Source organism: Oncorhynchus nerka, linkage group LG19, assembly GCF_034236695.1.
Source record: "Oncorhynchus nerka isolate Pitt River linkage group LG19, Oner_Uvic_2.0, whole genome shotgun sequence".
Taxonomy (NCBI): Eukaryota; Metazoa; Chordata; class Actinopteri; order Salmoniformes; family Salmonidae; genus Oncorhynchus; species Oncorhynchus nerka.
In genome coordinates, this window is record NC_088414.1 from 49,021,921 (window position 1) to 49,036,145 (window position 14,225).

Consider the following 14,225-nt stretch of genomic DNA (forward strand, 5'->3'; position numbering starts at 1 on the left):
CAGTCAGGTTACAGACCGAAGACCAGTGTCAGGACAGACCGAACCAGTGTCTGTTGGCAAGAAGACCATGTAGCTAGGACCTCTAGACAGTCAGGTTACAGACCGAACCAGGTTTTCCCCCGAGGATTTCGCCTGTTCTTTGCTCTATACCGTTTAATATATATATACATCATAACTCGATAGTCACTTGCCAATGACAAGCAAACCCTCATGATACCTCCACCACGCTTGAAAATATGAAGAGTGGTACTCAATGAAGTACTGTGTTGGAACGGAACTAAACATAAGGGCTTACCCTCTGTGTGTATAGCAGAGACGTAGCTCCAGTTGTATCTCTTGACGATGTCCACCATAGCTCTGGCTTGCTGAGCATCCGACGGCACCACCCTCATGAAGTACTTATACAGACTCTAGAAAAGAAACGCAGGCAGCAATTGGTCAATGTTTCCTAGTGTTGATTCAGAGTCACATTTCTAGGGTTGATTCAGCACTCTCAAAGTACTGATGCAGACTCTAGACCAGTGTTCATCAAGTGCTGATGCAGACTCTAGACCAGTGTTCATCAAGTACTGTTACAGACTCTAGACCAGTGTTCATAAAGTACTGATACAGACTCTAGACCAGTGTTCATCAAGTACTGATGCAGACTCTAGACCAGTGTTCATCAAGTACTGATGCAGACTCTAGACCAGAGTATTCATAAAGTGCTGATACAGACTCTAGACCAGTGTTCATAAAGTACTGATGCAAACTCTAGACCAGTGTTCATAAAGTGCTGATACAGACTCTAGACCAGTGTTCATAAAGTACTGATACAGACTCTAGACCAGTGTTCATCAAGTACTGTTACAGACTCTAGACCAGTGTTCATAAAGTACTGATACAGACTCTAGACCAGTGTTCATCAAGTACTGATGCAGACTCTAGACCAGTGTTCATCAAGTACTGATGCAGACTCTAGACCAGAGTGTTCATAAAGTGCTGATACAGACTCTAGACCAGTGTTCATAAAGTACTGATGCAGACTCTAGACCAGTGTTCATAAAGTGCTGATACAGACTCTAGACCAGTGTTCATAAAGTACTGATACAGACTCTAGACCAGTGTTCATAAAGTACTGATACAGACTAGACCAGAGTGTTCATAAAGTACTGATACAGACTCTAGACCAGAGTGTTCATAAAGTACTGATACAGACTCTAGACCAGTGTTCATAAAGTACTGATACAGACTCTAGACCAGAGTGTTCATAAAGTACTGATACAGACTCTAGACCAGAGTGTTCATAAAGTACTGATACCGACTCTAGACCAGTGTTCATAAAGTACTGATACAGACTCTAGACCAGAGTGTTCATAAAGTACTGATACAGACTCTAGACCAGTGTTCAAAAAGTACTGATACAGACTCTAGACCAGTGTTCATAAAGTACTGATACAGACTCTAGACCAGAGTGTTCATAAAGTACTGATACAGACTCTAGACCAGTGTTCATAAAGTACTGATACAGACTCTAGACCAGAGTGTTCATAAAGTACTGATACAGACTCTAGACCAGTGTTCATAAAGTACTGATACAGACTCTAGGCCAGACACTGATACAGACTCTAGACCAGAGTGTTCATAAAGTACTGATACAGACTCTAGACCAGAGTGTTCATAAAGTACTGATACAGACTCTAGACCAGAGTGTTCATAAAGTACTGATACAGACTCTAGACCAGAGTGTTCATAAAGTACTGATACAGACTCTAGACCAGTGTTCATAAAGTACTGATACAGACTCTAGACCAGAGTGTTCATAAAGTACTGATACAGACTCTAGACCAGTGTTCATAAAGTACTGATACAGACTCTAGACCAGAGTGTTCATAAAGTACTGATACAGACTCTAGACCAGAGTGTTCATAAAGTACTGATACAGAATCTAGACCAGTGTTCATAAAGTACTGATACAGACTCTAGACCAGAGTGTTCATAAAGTACTGATACAGACTCTAGACCAGTGTTCATTAAGTACTGATACAGACTCTAGACCAGTGTTCATAAAGTACTGATACAGACTCTAGACCAGTGTTCATAAAGTACTGATACAGACTCTAGACCAGTGTTCATAAAGTACTGATACAGACTCTAGACCAGTGTTCATAAAGTGCTGATACAGACTCTAGACCAGAGTGTTCATAAAGTACTGATACAGACTCTAGTCCAGTGTTCATACAGTGCTGATACAGACTCTAGACCAGAGTGTTCATATAGTACTGATACAGACTCTAGACCAGTGTTCATAAAGTACTGATGCAGACTCTAGACCAGAGTGTTCATAAAGTACTGATGCAGACTCTAGACCAGTGTTCATAAAGTACTGATACAGACTCTAGACCAGTGTTCATAAAGTACTGATACAGACTCTAGACCAGTGTTCATAAAGTACTGATACAGACTCTAGACCAGTGTTCATAAAGTACTGATACAGACTCTAGACCAGAGTGTTCATAAAGTACTGATACAGACTCTAGACCAGTGTTCATAAAGTACTGATACAGACTCTAGACCAGAGTGTTCATAAAGTACTGATACAGACTCTAGACCAGAGTGTTCATAAAATACTGATACAGACTCTAGACCAGTGTTCATAAAGTACTGATACAGACTCTAGACCAGAGTGTTCATAAAGTACTGATACAGACTCTAGACCAGAGTGTTCATAAAGTACTGATACAGACTCTAGACCAGTGTTCATAAAGTACTGATACAGACTCTAGACCAGAGTGTTCATAAAGTACTGATACAGACTCTAGACCAGTGTTCATAAAGTACTGATACAGACTCTAGACCAGTGTTCATAAAGTACTGATACAGACTCTAGACCAGTGTTCATAAAGTTCTGATACAGACTCTAGACCAGAGTGTTCATAAAGTGCTGATACAGACTCTAGACCAGTGTTCATAAAGTTCTGATACAGACTCTAGACCAGAGTGTTCATAAAGTGCTGATACAGACTCTAGACCAGTGTTCATAAAGTACTGATACAGACTCTAGACCAGTGTTCATAAAGTACTGATACAGACTCTAGACCAGAGTGTTCATAAAGTACTGATACAGACTCTAGACCAGTGTTCATAAAGTACTGATACAGACTCTAGACCAGAGTGTTCATAAAGTACTGATACAGACTCTAGACCAGAGTGTTCATAAAGTACTGATACAGACTCTAGACCAGTGTTCATAAAGTACTGATACAGACTCTAGACCAGAGTGTTCATAAAGTACTGATACAGACTCTAGACCAGTGTTCAAAAAGTACTGATACAGACTCTAGACCAGTGTTCATAAAGTACTGATACAGACTCTAGACCAGAGTGTTCATAAAGTACTGATACAGACTCTAGACCAGTGTTCATAAAGTACTGATACAGACTCTAGACCAGAGTGTTCATAAAGTACTGATACAGACTCTAGACCAGAGTGTTCATAAAATACTGATACAGACTCTAGACCAGTGTTCATAAAGTACTGATACAGACTCTAGACCAGTGTTCATAAAGTACTGATACAGACTCTAGACCAGAGTGTTCATAAAGTACTGATACAGACTCTAGACCAGTGTTCATAAAGTACTGATACAGACTCTAGACCAGTGTTCATAAAGTACTGATACAGACTCTAGACCAGTGTTCATAAAGTGCTGATACAGACTCTAGACCAGTGTTCATAAAGTACTGATACAGACTCTAGACCAGTGTTCATAAAGTTCTGATACAGACTCTAGACCAGAGTGTTCATAAAGTGCTGATACAGACTCTAGACCAGTGTTCATAAAGTACTGATACAGACTCTAGACCAGTGTTCATAAAGTACTGATACAGACTCTAGACCAGTGTTCATAAAGTACTGATACAGACTCTAGACCAGTGTTCATAAAGTACTGATACAGACTCTAGACCAGTGTTCATTAAGTACTGATACAGACTCTAGACCAGTGTTCATAAAGTACTGATACAGACTCTAGACCAGTGTTCATAAAGTACTGATACAGACTCTAGACCAGTGTTCATAAAGTACTGATACAGACTCTAGACCAGTGTTCATAAAGTGCTGATACAGACTCTAGACCAGAGTGTTCATAAAGTACTGATACAGACTCTAGTCCAGTGTTCATACAGTGCTGATACAGACTCTAGACCAGAGTGTAGTACTGATACAGACTCTAGACCAGTGTTCATAAAGTACTGATGAAGACTCTAGACAAGACTGTTCATAAAGTACTGATACAGACTCTAGACCAGTGTTCATTAAGTACTGATACAGACTCTAGACCAGTGTTCATAAAGTACTGATACAGACTCTAGACCAGTGTACATAAAGTACTGATACAGACTCTAGACCAGTGTTCATAAAGTACTGATACAGACTCTAGACCAGAGTGTTCATAAAGTACTGATACAGACTCTAGACCAGTGTTCATAAAGTACTGATACAGACTCTAGACCAGAGTGTTCATAAAGTACTGATACAGACTCTAGACCAGAGTGTTCATAAAGTACTGATACAGACTCTAGACCAGAGTGTTCATAAAGTACTGATACAGACTCTAGACCAGTGTTCATAAAGTACTGATACAGACTCTAGACCAGTGTTCATAAAGTACTGATACAGACTCTAGACCAGTGTTCATAAAGTACTGATACAGACTCTAGACCAGTGTTCTAAAGACCAGACTCTAGACCAGTGTTCATAAAGTGCTGATACAGACTCTAGACCAGTGTTCATAAAGTACTGATACAGACTCTAGACCAGTGTTCATAAAGTACTGATACAGACTCTAGACCAGTGTTCATAAAGTACTGATACAGACTCTAGACCAGAGTGTTCATAAAGTACTGATACAGACTCTAGACCAGATTGTTCATAAAGTACTGATACAGACTCTAGACCAGTGTTCATAAAGTACTGATACAGACTCTAGACCAGAGTGTTCATAAAGTACTGATACAGACTCTAGACCAGTGTTCATAAAGTACTGATACAGACTCTAGACCAGTGTTCATAAAGTACTGATACAGACTCTAGACCAGTGTTCATAAAGTTCTGATACAGACTCTAGACCAGAGTGTTCATAAAGTGCTGATACAGACTCTAGACCAGTGTTCATAAAGTTCTGATACAGACTCTAGACCAGAGTGTTCATAAAGTGCTGATACAGACTCTAGACCAGTGTTCATAAAGTACTGATACAGACTCTAGACCAGTGTTCATAAAGTACTGATACAGACTCTAGACCAGAGTGTTCATAAAGTACTGATACAGACTCTAGACCAGTGTTCATAAAGTGCTGATACAGACTCTAGACCAGTGTTCATAAAGTACTGATACAGACTCTAGACCAGTGTTCATAAAGTTCTGATACAGACTCTAGACCAGAGTGTTCATAAAGTGCTGATACAGACTCTAGATCAGTGTTCATAAAGTACTGATACAGACTCTAGACCAGTGTTCATAAAGTTCTGAAACAGACTCTAGACCAGAGTGTTCATAAAGTGCTGATACAGACTCTAGACCAGTGTTCATAAAGTACTGATACAGACTCTAGACCAGTGTTCATAAAGTACTGATACAGACTCTAGACCAGAGTGTTCATAAAGTACTGATACAGACTCTAGACCAGTGTTCATTAAGTACTGATACAGACTCTAGACCAGTGTTCATAAAGTACTGATACAGACTCTAGACCAGTGTTCATAAAGTACTGATACAGACTCTAGACCAGTGTTCATAAAGTACTGATACAGACTCTAGACCAGTGTTCATAAAGTGCTGATACAGACTCTAGACCAGAGTGTTCATAAAGTACTGATACAGACTCTAGTCCAGTGTTCATACAGTGCTGATACAGACTCTAGACCAGAGTGTTCATATAGTACTGATACAGACTCTAGACCAGTGTTCATAAAGTACTGATGAAGACTCTAGACAAGACTGTTCATAAAGTACTGATACAGACTCTAGACCAGTGTTCATTAAGTACTGATACAGACTCTAGACCAGTGTTCATAAAGTACTGATACAGACTCTAGACCAGTGTTCATAAAGTACTGATACAGACTCTAGACCAGTGTTCATAAAGTACTGATACAGACTCTAGACCAGAGTGTTCATAAAGTACTGATACAGACTCTAGACCAGTGTTCATAAAGTACTGATACAGACTCTAGACCAGAGTGTTCATAAAGTACTGATACAGACTCTAGACCAGAGTGTTCATAAAATACTGATACAGACTCTAGACCAGTGTTCATAAAGTACTGATACAGACTCTAGACCAGAGTGTTCATAAAGTACTGATACAGACTCTAGACCAGAGTGTTCATAAAGTACTGATACAGACTCTAGACCAGTGTTCATAAAGTACTGATACAGACTCTAGACCAGTGTTCTAAAGTACTGATACAGACTCTAGACCAGTGTTCATAAAGTACTGATACAGACTCTAGACCAGTGTTCATAAAGTACTGATACAGACTCTAGACCAGTGTTCATAAAGTTCTGATACAGACTCTAGACCAGAGTGTTCATAAAGTGCTGATACAGACTCTAGACCAGTGTTCATAAAGTTCTGATACAGACTCTAGACCAGAGTGTTCATAAAGTGCTGATACAGACTCTAGACCAGTGTTCATAAAGTACTGATACAGACTCTAGACCAGTGTTCATAAAGTACTGATACAGACTCTAGACCAGAGTGTTCATAAAGTACTGATACAGACTCTAGACCAGTGTTCATAAAGTACTGATACAGACTCTAGACCAGTGTTCATAAAGTACTGATACAGACTCTAGACCAGTGTTCATAAAGTACTGATACAGACTCTAGACCAGTGTTCATAAAGTACTGATACAGACTCTAGACCAGTGTTCATAAAGTGCTGATACAGACTCTAGACCAGTGTTCATATAGTACTGATACAGACTCTAGTCCAGTGTTCATACAGTGCTGATACAGACTCTAGACCAGAGTGTTCATATAGTACTGATACAGACTCTAGACCAGTGTTCATAAAGTACTGATGCAGACTCTAGACCAGAGTGTTCATAAAGTACTGATGCAGACTCTAGACCAGTGTTCATAAAGTACTGATACAGACTCTAGACCAGTGTTCATAAAGTACTGATACAGACTCTAGACCAGTGTTCATAAAGTTCTGATACAGACTCTAGACCAGAGTGTTCATAAAGTGCTGATACAGACTCTAGACCAGTGTTCATAAAGTTCTGATACAGACTCTAGACCAGAGTGTTCATAAAGTGCTGATACAGACTCTAGACCAGTGTTCATAAAGTACTGATACAGACTCTAGACCAGTGTTCATAAAGTTCTGATACAGACTCTAGACCAGAGTGTTCATAAAGTGCTGATACAGACTCTAGATCAGTGTTCATAAAGTACTGATACAGACTCTAGACCAGTGTTCATAAAGTTCTGAAACAGACTCTAGACCAGAGTGTTCATAAAGTGCTGATACAGACTCTAGACCAGTGTTCATAAAGTACTGATACAGACTCTAGACCAGTGTTCATAAAGTAAAGTACTGATACAGACTCTAGACCAGAGTGTTCATAAAGTACTGATACAGACTCTAGACCAGTGTTCAGTACTGATACAGACTCTAGACCAGTGTTCATAAAGTACTGATACAGACTCTAGACCAGTGTTCATAAAGTACTGATACAGAATCTAGACCAGTGTTCATAAAGTACTGATACAGACTCTAGACCAGTGTTCATAAAGTACTGATACAGACTCTAGACCAGAGTGTTCATAAAGTACTGATACAGACTCTAGTCCAGTGTTCATACAGTGCTGATACAGACTCTAGACCAGATTGTTCATATAGTACTGATACAGACTCTAGACCAGTGTTCATAAAGTACTGATGAAGACTCTAGACAAGACTGTTCATAAAGTACTGATACAGACTCTAGACCAGTGTTCATTAAGTACTGATACAGACTCTAGACCAGTGTTCATAAAGTACTGATACAGACTCTAGACCAGTGTTCATAAAGTACTGATACAGACTCTAGACCAGTGTTCATAAAGTACTGATACAGACTCTAGACCAGAGTGTTCATAAAGTACTGATACAGACTCTAGACCAGTGTTCATAAAGTACTGATACAGACTCTAGGCCAGAGTGTTCATAAAGTACTGATACAGACTCTAGACCAGAGTGTTCATAAAGTACTGATACAGACTCTAGACCAGTGTTCATAAAGTACTGATACAGACTCTAGACCAGAGTGTTCATAAAGTACTGATACAGACTCTAGACCAGTGTTCATAAAGTACTGATACAGACTCTAGACCAGTGTTCATAAAGTACTGATACAGACTCTAGACCAGTGTTCATAAAGTTCTGATACAGACTCTAGACCAGAGTGTTCATAAAGTGCTGATACAGACGCTAGACCAGTGTTCATAAAGTTCTGATACAGACTCTAGACCAGAGTGTTCATAAAGTGCTGATACAGACTCTAGACCAGTGTTCATAAAGTACTGATACAGACTCTAGACCAGTGTTCATAAAGTACTGATACAGACTCTAGACCAGAGTGTTCATAAAGTACTGATACAGACTCTAGACCAGTGTTCATTAAGTACTGATACAGACTCTAGACCAGTGTTCATAAAGTACTGATACAGACTCTAGACCAGTGTTCATAAAGTACTGATACAGACTCTAGACCAGTGTTCATAAAGTACTGATACAGACTCTAGACCAGTGTTCATAAAGTGCTGATACAGACTCTAGACCAGTGTTCATATAGTACTGATACAGACTCTAGTCCAGTGTTCATACAGTGCTGATACAGACTCTAGACCAGAGTGTTCATATAGTACTGATACAGACTCTAGACCAGTGTTCATAAAGTACTGATGAAGACTCTAGACAAGACTGTTCATAAAGTACTGATGCAGACTCTAGACCAGTGTTCATAAAGTACTGATACAGACTCTAGACCAGAGTGTTCATAAAGTACTGATACAGACTCTAGACCAGAGTGTTCATAAAGTACTGATACAGACTCTAGACCAGTGTTCATAAAGTACTGATACAGACTCTAGACCAGTGTTCATAAAGTACTGATACAGACTCTAGACCAGATTGTTCATAAAGTACTGATACAGACTCTAGACCAGTGTTCATAAAGTACTGATACAGACTCTAGACCAGAGTGTTCATAAAGTACTGATACAGACTCTAGACCAGTGTTCATAAAGTACTGATACAGACTCTAGACCAGTGTTCATAAAGTACTGATACAGACTCTAGACCAGTGTTCATAAAGTTCTGATACAGACTCTAGACCAGAGTGTTCATAAAGTGCTGATACAGACTCTAGACCAGTGTTCATAAAGTTCTGATACAGACTCTAGACCAGAGTGTTCATAAAGTGCTGATACAGACTCTAGACCAGTGTTCATAAAGTACTGATACAGACTCTAGACCAGTGTTCATAAAGTACTGATACAGACTCTAGACCAGAGTGTTCATAAAGTACTGATACAGACTCTAGACCAGTGTTCATAAATAAAGTAGACCTGATACAGACTCTAGACCAGTGTTCATAAAGTACTGATACAGACTCTAGACCAGTGTTCATAAAGTTCTGATACAGACTCTAGACCAGAGTGTTCATAAAGTGCTGATACAGACTCTAGATCAGTGTTCATAAAGTACTGATACAGACTCTAGACCAGTGTTCATAAAGTACTGATACAGACTCTAGACCAGTGTTCATAAAGTGCTGATACAGACTCTAGACCAGTGTTCATATAGTACTGATACAGACTCTAGACCAGTGTTCATACAGTGCTGATACAGACTCTAGACCAGAGTGTTCATATAGTACTGATACAGACTCTAGACCAGTGTTCATAAAGTACTGATGAAGACTCTAGACAAGACTGTTCATAAAGTACTGATGCAGACTCTAGACCAGTGTTCATAAAGTACTGATACAGACTCTAGACCAGAGTGTTCATAAAGTACTGATACAGACTCTAGACCAGTGTTCATAAAGTTCTGATACAGACTCTAGACCAGAGTGTTCATAAAGTGCTGATACAGACTCTAGACCAGTGTTCATAAAGTTCTGATACAGACTCTAGACCAGAGTGTTCATAAAGTGCTGATACAGACTCTAGACCAGTGTTCATAAAGTACTGATACAGACTCTAGACCAGTGTTCATAAAGTACTGATACAGACTCTAGACCAGAGTGTTCATAAAGTACTGATACAGACTCTAGACCAGTGTTCATAAGGTGCTGATACAGACTCTAGACCAGTGTTCATAAAGTACTGATACAGACTCTAGACCAGTGTTCATAAGTACTGATACAGACTCTAGACCAGAGTGTTCATAAAGTGCTGATACAGACTCTAGATCAGTGTTCATAAAGTACTGATACAGACTCTAGACCAGTGTTCATAAAGTACTGAAACAGACTCTAGACCAGAGTGTTCATAAAGTGCTGATACAGACTCTAGACCAGTGTTCATAAAGTACTGATACAGACTCTAGACCAGTGTTCATAAAGTACTGATACAGACTCTAGACCAGAGTGTTCATAAAGTACTGATACAGACTCTAGACCAGTGTTCATAAAGTACTGATACAGACTCTAGACCAGTGTTCATAAAGTACTGATACAGACTCTAGACCAGTGTTCATAAAGTACTGATACAGACTCTAGACCAGAGTGTTCATAAAAAGTACTGATACAGACTCTAGACCAGTGTTCATAAAGTACTGATACAGACTCTAGACCAGTGTTCATAAAGTACTGATACAGACTCTAGACCAGTGTTCATAAAGTACTGATACAGACTCTAGACCAGTGTTCATAAAGTACTGATACAGACTCTAGACCAGTGTTCATAAAGTACTGATACAGACTCTAGACCAGTGTTCATAAAGTACTGATACAGACTCTAGACCAGAGTGTTCATAAAGTACTGATACAGACTCTAGACCAGTGTTCATAAAGTACTGATACAGACTCTAGACCAGTGTTCATAAAGTACTGATACAGACTCTAGACCAGAGTGTTCATAAAGTACTGATACAGACTCTAGACCAGTGTTCATAAAGTACTGATACAGACTCTAGGCCAGAGTGTTCATAAAGTACTGATACAGACTCTAGACCAGAGTGTTCATAAAGTACTGATACAGACTCTAGACCAGTGTTCATAAAGTACTGATACAGACTCTAGACCAGAGTGTTCATAAAGTACTGATACAGACTCTAGACCAGTGTTCATAAAGTGCTGATACAGACTCTAGACCAGTGTTCATAAAGTACTGATACAGACTCTAGACCAGTGTTCATAAAGTACTGATACAGACTCTAGACCAGAGTGTTCATAAAGTGCTGATACAGACTCTAGACCAGTGTTCATAAAGTACTGATACAGACTCTAGACCAGAGTGTTCATAAAGTGCTGATACAGACTCTAGACCAGTGTTCATAAAGTACTGATACAGACTCTAGACCAGTGTTCATAAAGTACTGATACAGACTCTAGACCAGAGTGTTCATAAAGTACTGATACAGACTCTAGACCAGTGTTCATAAAGTACTGATACAGACTCTAGACCAGTGTTCATAAAGTACTGATACAGACTCTAGACCAGTGTTCATAAAGTACTGATACAGACTCTAGACCAGTGTTCATAAAGTACTGATACAGACTCTAGACCAGTGTTCATAAACAGTGCTGATACAGACTCTAGACCAGTGTTCATATAGTACTGATACAGACTCTAGACCAGTGTTCATAAAGTGCTGATACAGACTCTAGACCAGAGTGTTCATATAGTACTGATACAGACTCTAGACCAGTGTTCATAAAGTACTGATACAGACTCTAGACCAGAGTGTTCATAAAGTACTGATACAGACTCTAGACCAGTGTTCATAAAGTACTGATACAGACTCTAGACCAGAGTGTTCATAAAGTACTGATACAGACTCTAGACCAGAGTGTCCATAACGTACTGATACAGACTCTAGACCAGTGTTCATAAAGTACTGATACAGACTCTAGACCAGTGTTCATAAAGTACTGATACAGACTCTAGACCAGTGTTCATAAAGTACTGATACAGACTCTAGACCAGTGTTCATAAAGTACTGATACAGACTCTAGACCAGTGTTCATAAAGTACTGATACAGACTCTAGACCAGTGTTCATAAAGTACTGATACAGACTCTAGACCAGTGTTCATAAAGTACTGATACAGACTCTAGACCAGAGTGTTCATAAAGTACTGATACAGACTCTAGACCAGAGTGTTCATAAAGTACTGATACAGACTCTAGACCAGTGTTCATAAAGTACTGATACAGACTCTAGACCAGTGTTCATAAAGTACTGATACAGACTCTAGACCAGTGTTCATAAAGTACTGATACAGACTCTAGACCAGTGTTCATAAAGTACTGATACAGACTCTAGACCAGTGTTCATAAAGTACTGATACAGACTCTAGACCAGTGTTCATAAAGTGCTGATACAGACTCTAGACCAGTGTTCAAAAGTACTGATACAGACTCTAGACCAGTGTTCATAAAGTGCTGATACAGACTCTAGACCAGAGTGTTCATAAAGTGCTGATACAGACTCTAGACCAGTGTTCATAAAGTACTGATACAGACTCTAGACCAGTGTTCATAAAGTACTGATACAGACTCTAGACCAGAGTGTTCATAAAGTACTGATACAGACTCTAGACCAGTGTTCATAAAGTACTGATACAGACTCTAGACCAGTGTTCATAAAGTACTGATACAGACTCTAGACCAGTGTTCATAAAGTACTGATACAGACTCTAGACCAGTGTTCATAAAGTACTGATACAGACTCTAGACCAGTGTTCATAAAGTACTGATACAGACTCTAGACCAGAGTGTTCATAAAGTACTGATACAGACTCTAGACCAGAGTGTTCATAAAGTACTGATACAGACTCTAGACCAGTGTTCATAAAGTACTGATACAGACTCTAGACCAGTGTTCATAAAGTACTGATACAGACTCTAGACCAGAGTGTTCATAAAGTACTGATACAGACTCTAGACCAGAGTGTTCATAAAGTACTGATACAGACTCTAGTCCAGTGTTCATCAAGTACTGATACAGACTCTAGACCAGTGTTCATTAAGTACTGATACAGACTCTAGACCAGAGTGTTCATAAAGTACTGATACAGACTCTAGACCAGAGTGTTCATAAAGTACTGATACAGACTCTAGACCAGTGTTCATAAAGTACTGATACAGACTCTAGACCAGTGTTCATAAAGTACTGATACAGACTCTAGACCAGTGTTCATAAAGTACTGATACAGACTCTAGACCAGTGTTCATAAAGTACTGATACAGACTCTAGACCAGAGTGTTCATAAAGTACTGATACAGACTCTAGTCCAGTGTTCATCAAGTACTGATACAGACTCTAGACCAGTGTTCATTAAGTACTGATACAGACTCTAGACCAGAGTGTTCATAAAGTACCGATACAGACTCTAGACCAGAGTGTTCATAAAGTACTGATACAGACTCTAGACCAGTGTTCATAGACCAGTGTACTGATACAGACTCTAGACCAGTGTTCATAAAGTACTGATACAGACTCTAGACCAGTGTTCATAAAGTACTGATACAGACTCTAGACCAGTGTTCATAAAGTACTGATACAGACTCTAGACCAGAGTGTTCATAAAGTACTGATACAGACTCTAGAACACAGTACTCAAAACATAATGATACAGACACTACAATATAAACACATTACTCATAGTATTGTCTGTATCAGTACTGTATCAGTACAGTCTGTATCAGTACTTTATAGTAAACACATTACTCTGACCAGTATTGTCTGTATCAGTACTGTATCAGTACAGTCTGTATCAGTACTTTATGAGTATGGTGTTCTGCAGTCTGTATCAGTACTTTATGAGTATGGTGTTCTGCAGTCTGTATCAGTACTTTATCTATGTTGTGTAATAGTCTATCAATAACTTCTGAGTACTTTGTTCTAGACTTTGTATGATACAGACTCTAAAACACAGTACTCATAAAGAACTGATATAGACTCTAGAATAGATACACAGTACTCATAAAGTACAGAAGGACTCTAGAACACAGTACT

The 14,225-nt window shown here is 39.1% G+C and overlaps 1 protein-coding gene across 1 annotated transcript in view; it reads right to left on the minus strand.

The window, feature by feature from the left end:
* The window catches only part of LOC115125098 (metabotropic glutamate receptor 5-like), a 113,012-nt gene that overhangs the window by 96,602 nt on the left and 2,185 nt on the right, over positions 1-14,225 (minus strand). Inside the window, exon 4 of the mRNA XM_065005008.1 lies at positions 296-410. Coding sequence (XP_064861080.1) covers positions 296-410 — 115 coding nt within the window. The remainder of the gene's footprint in view (positions 1-295; positions 411-14,225) is intronic.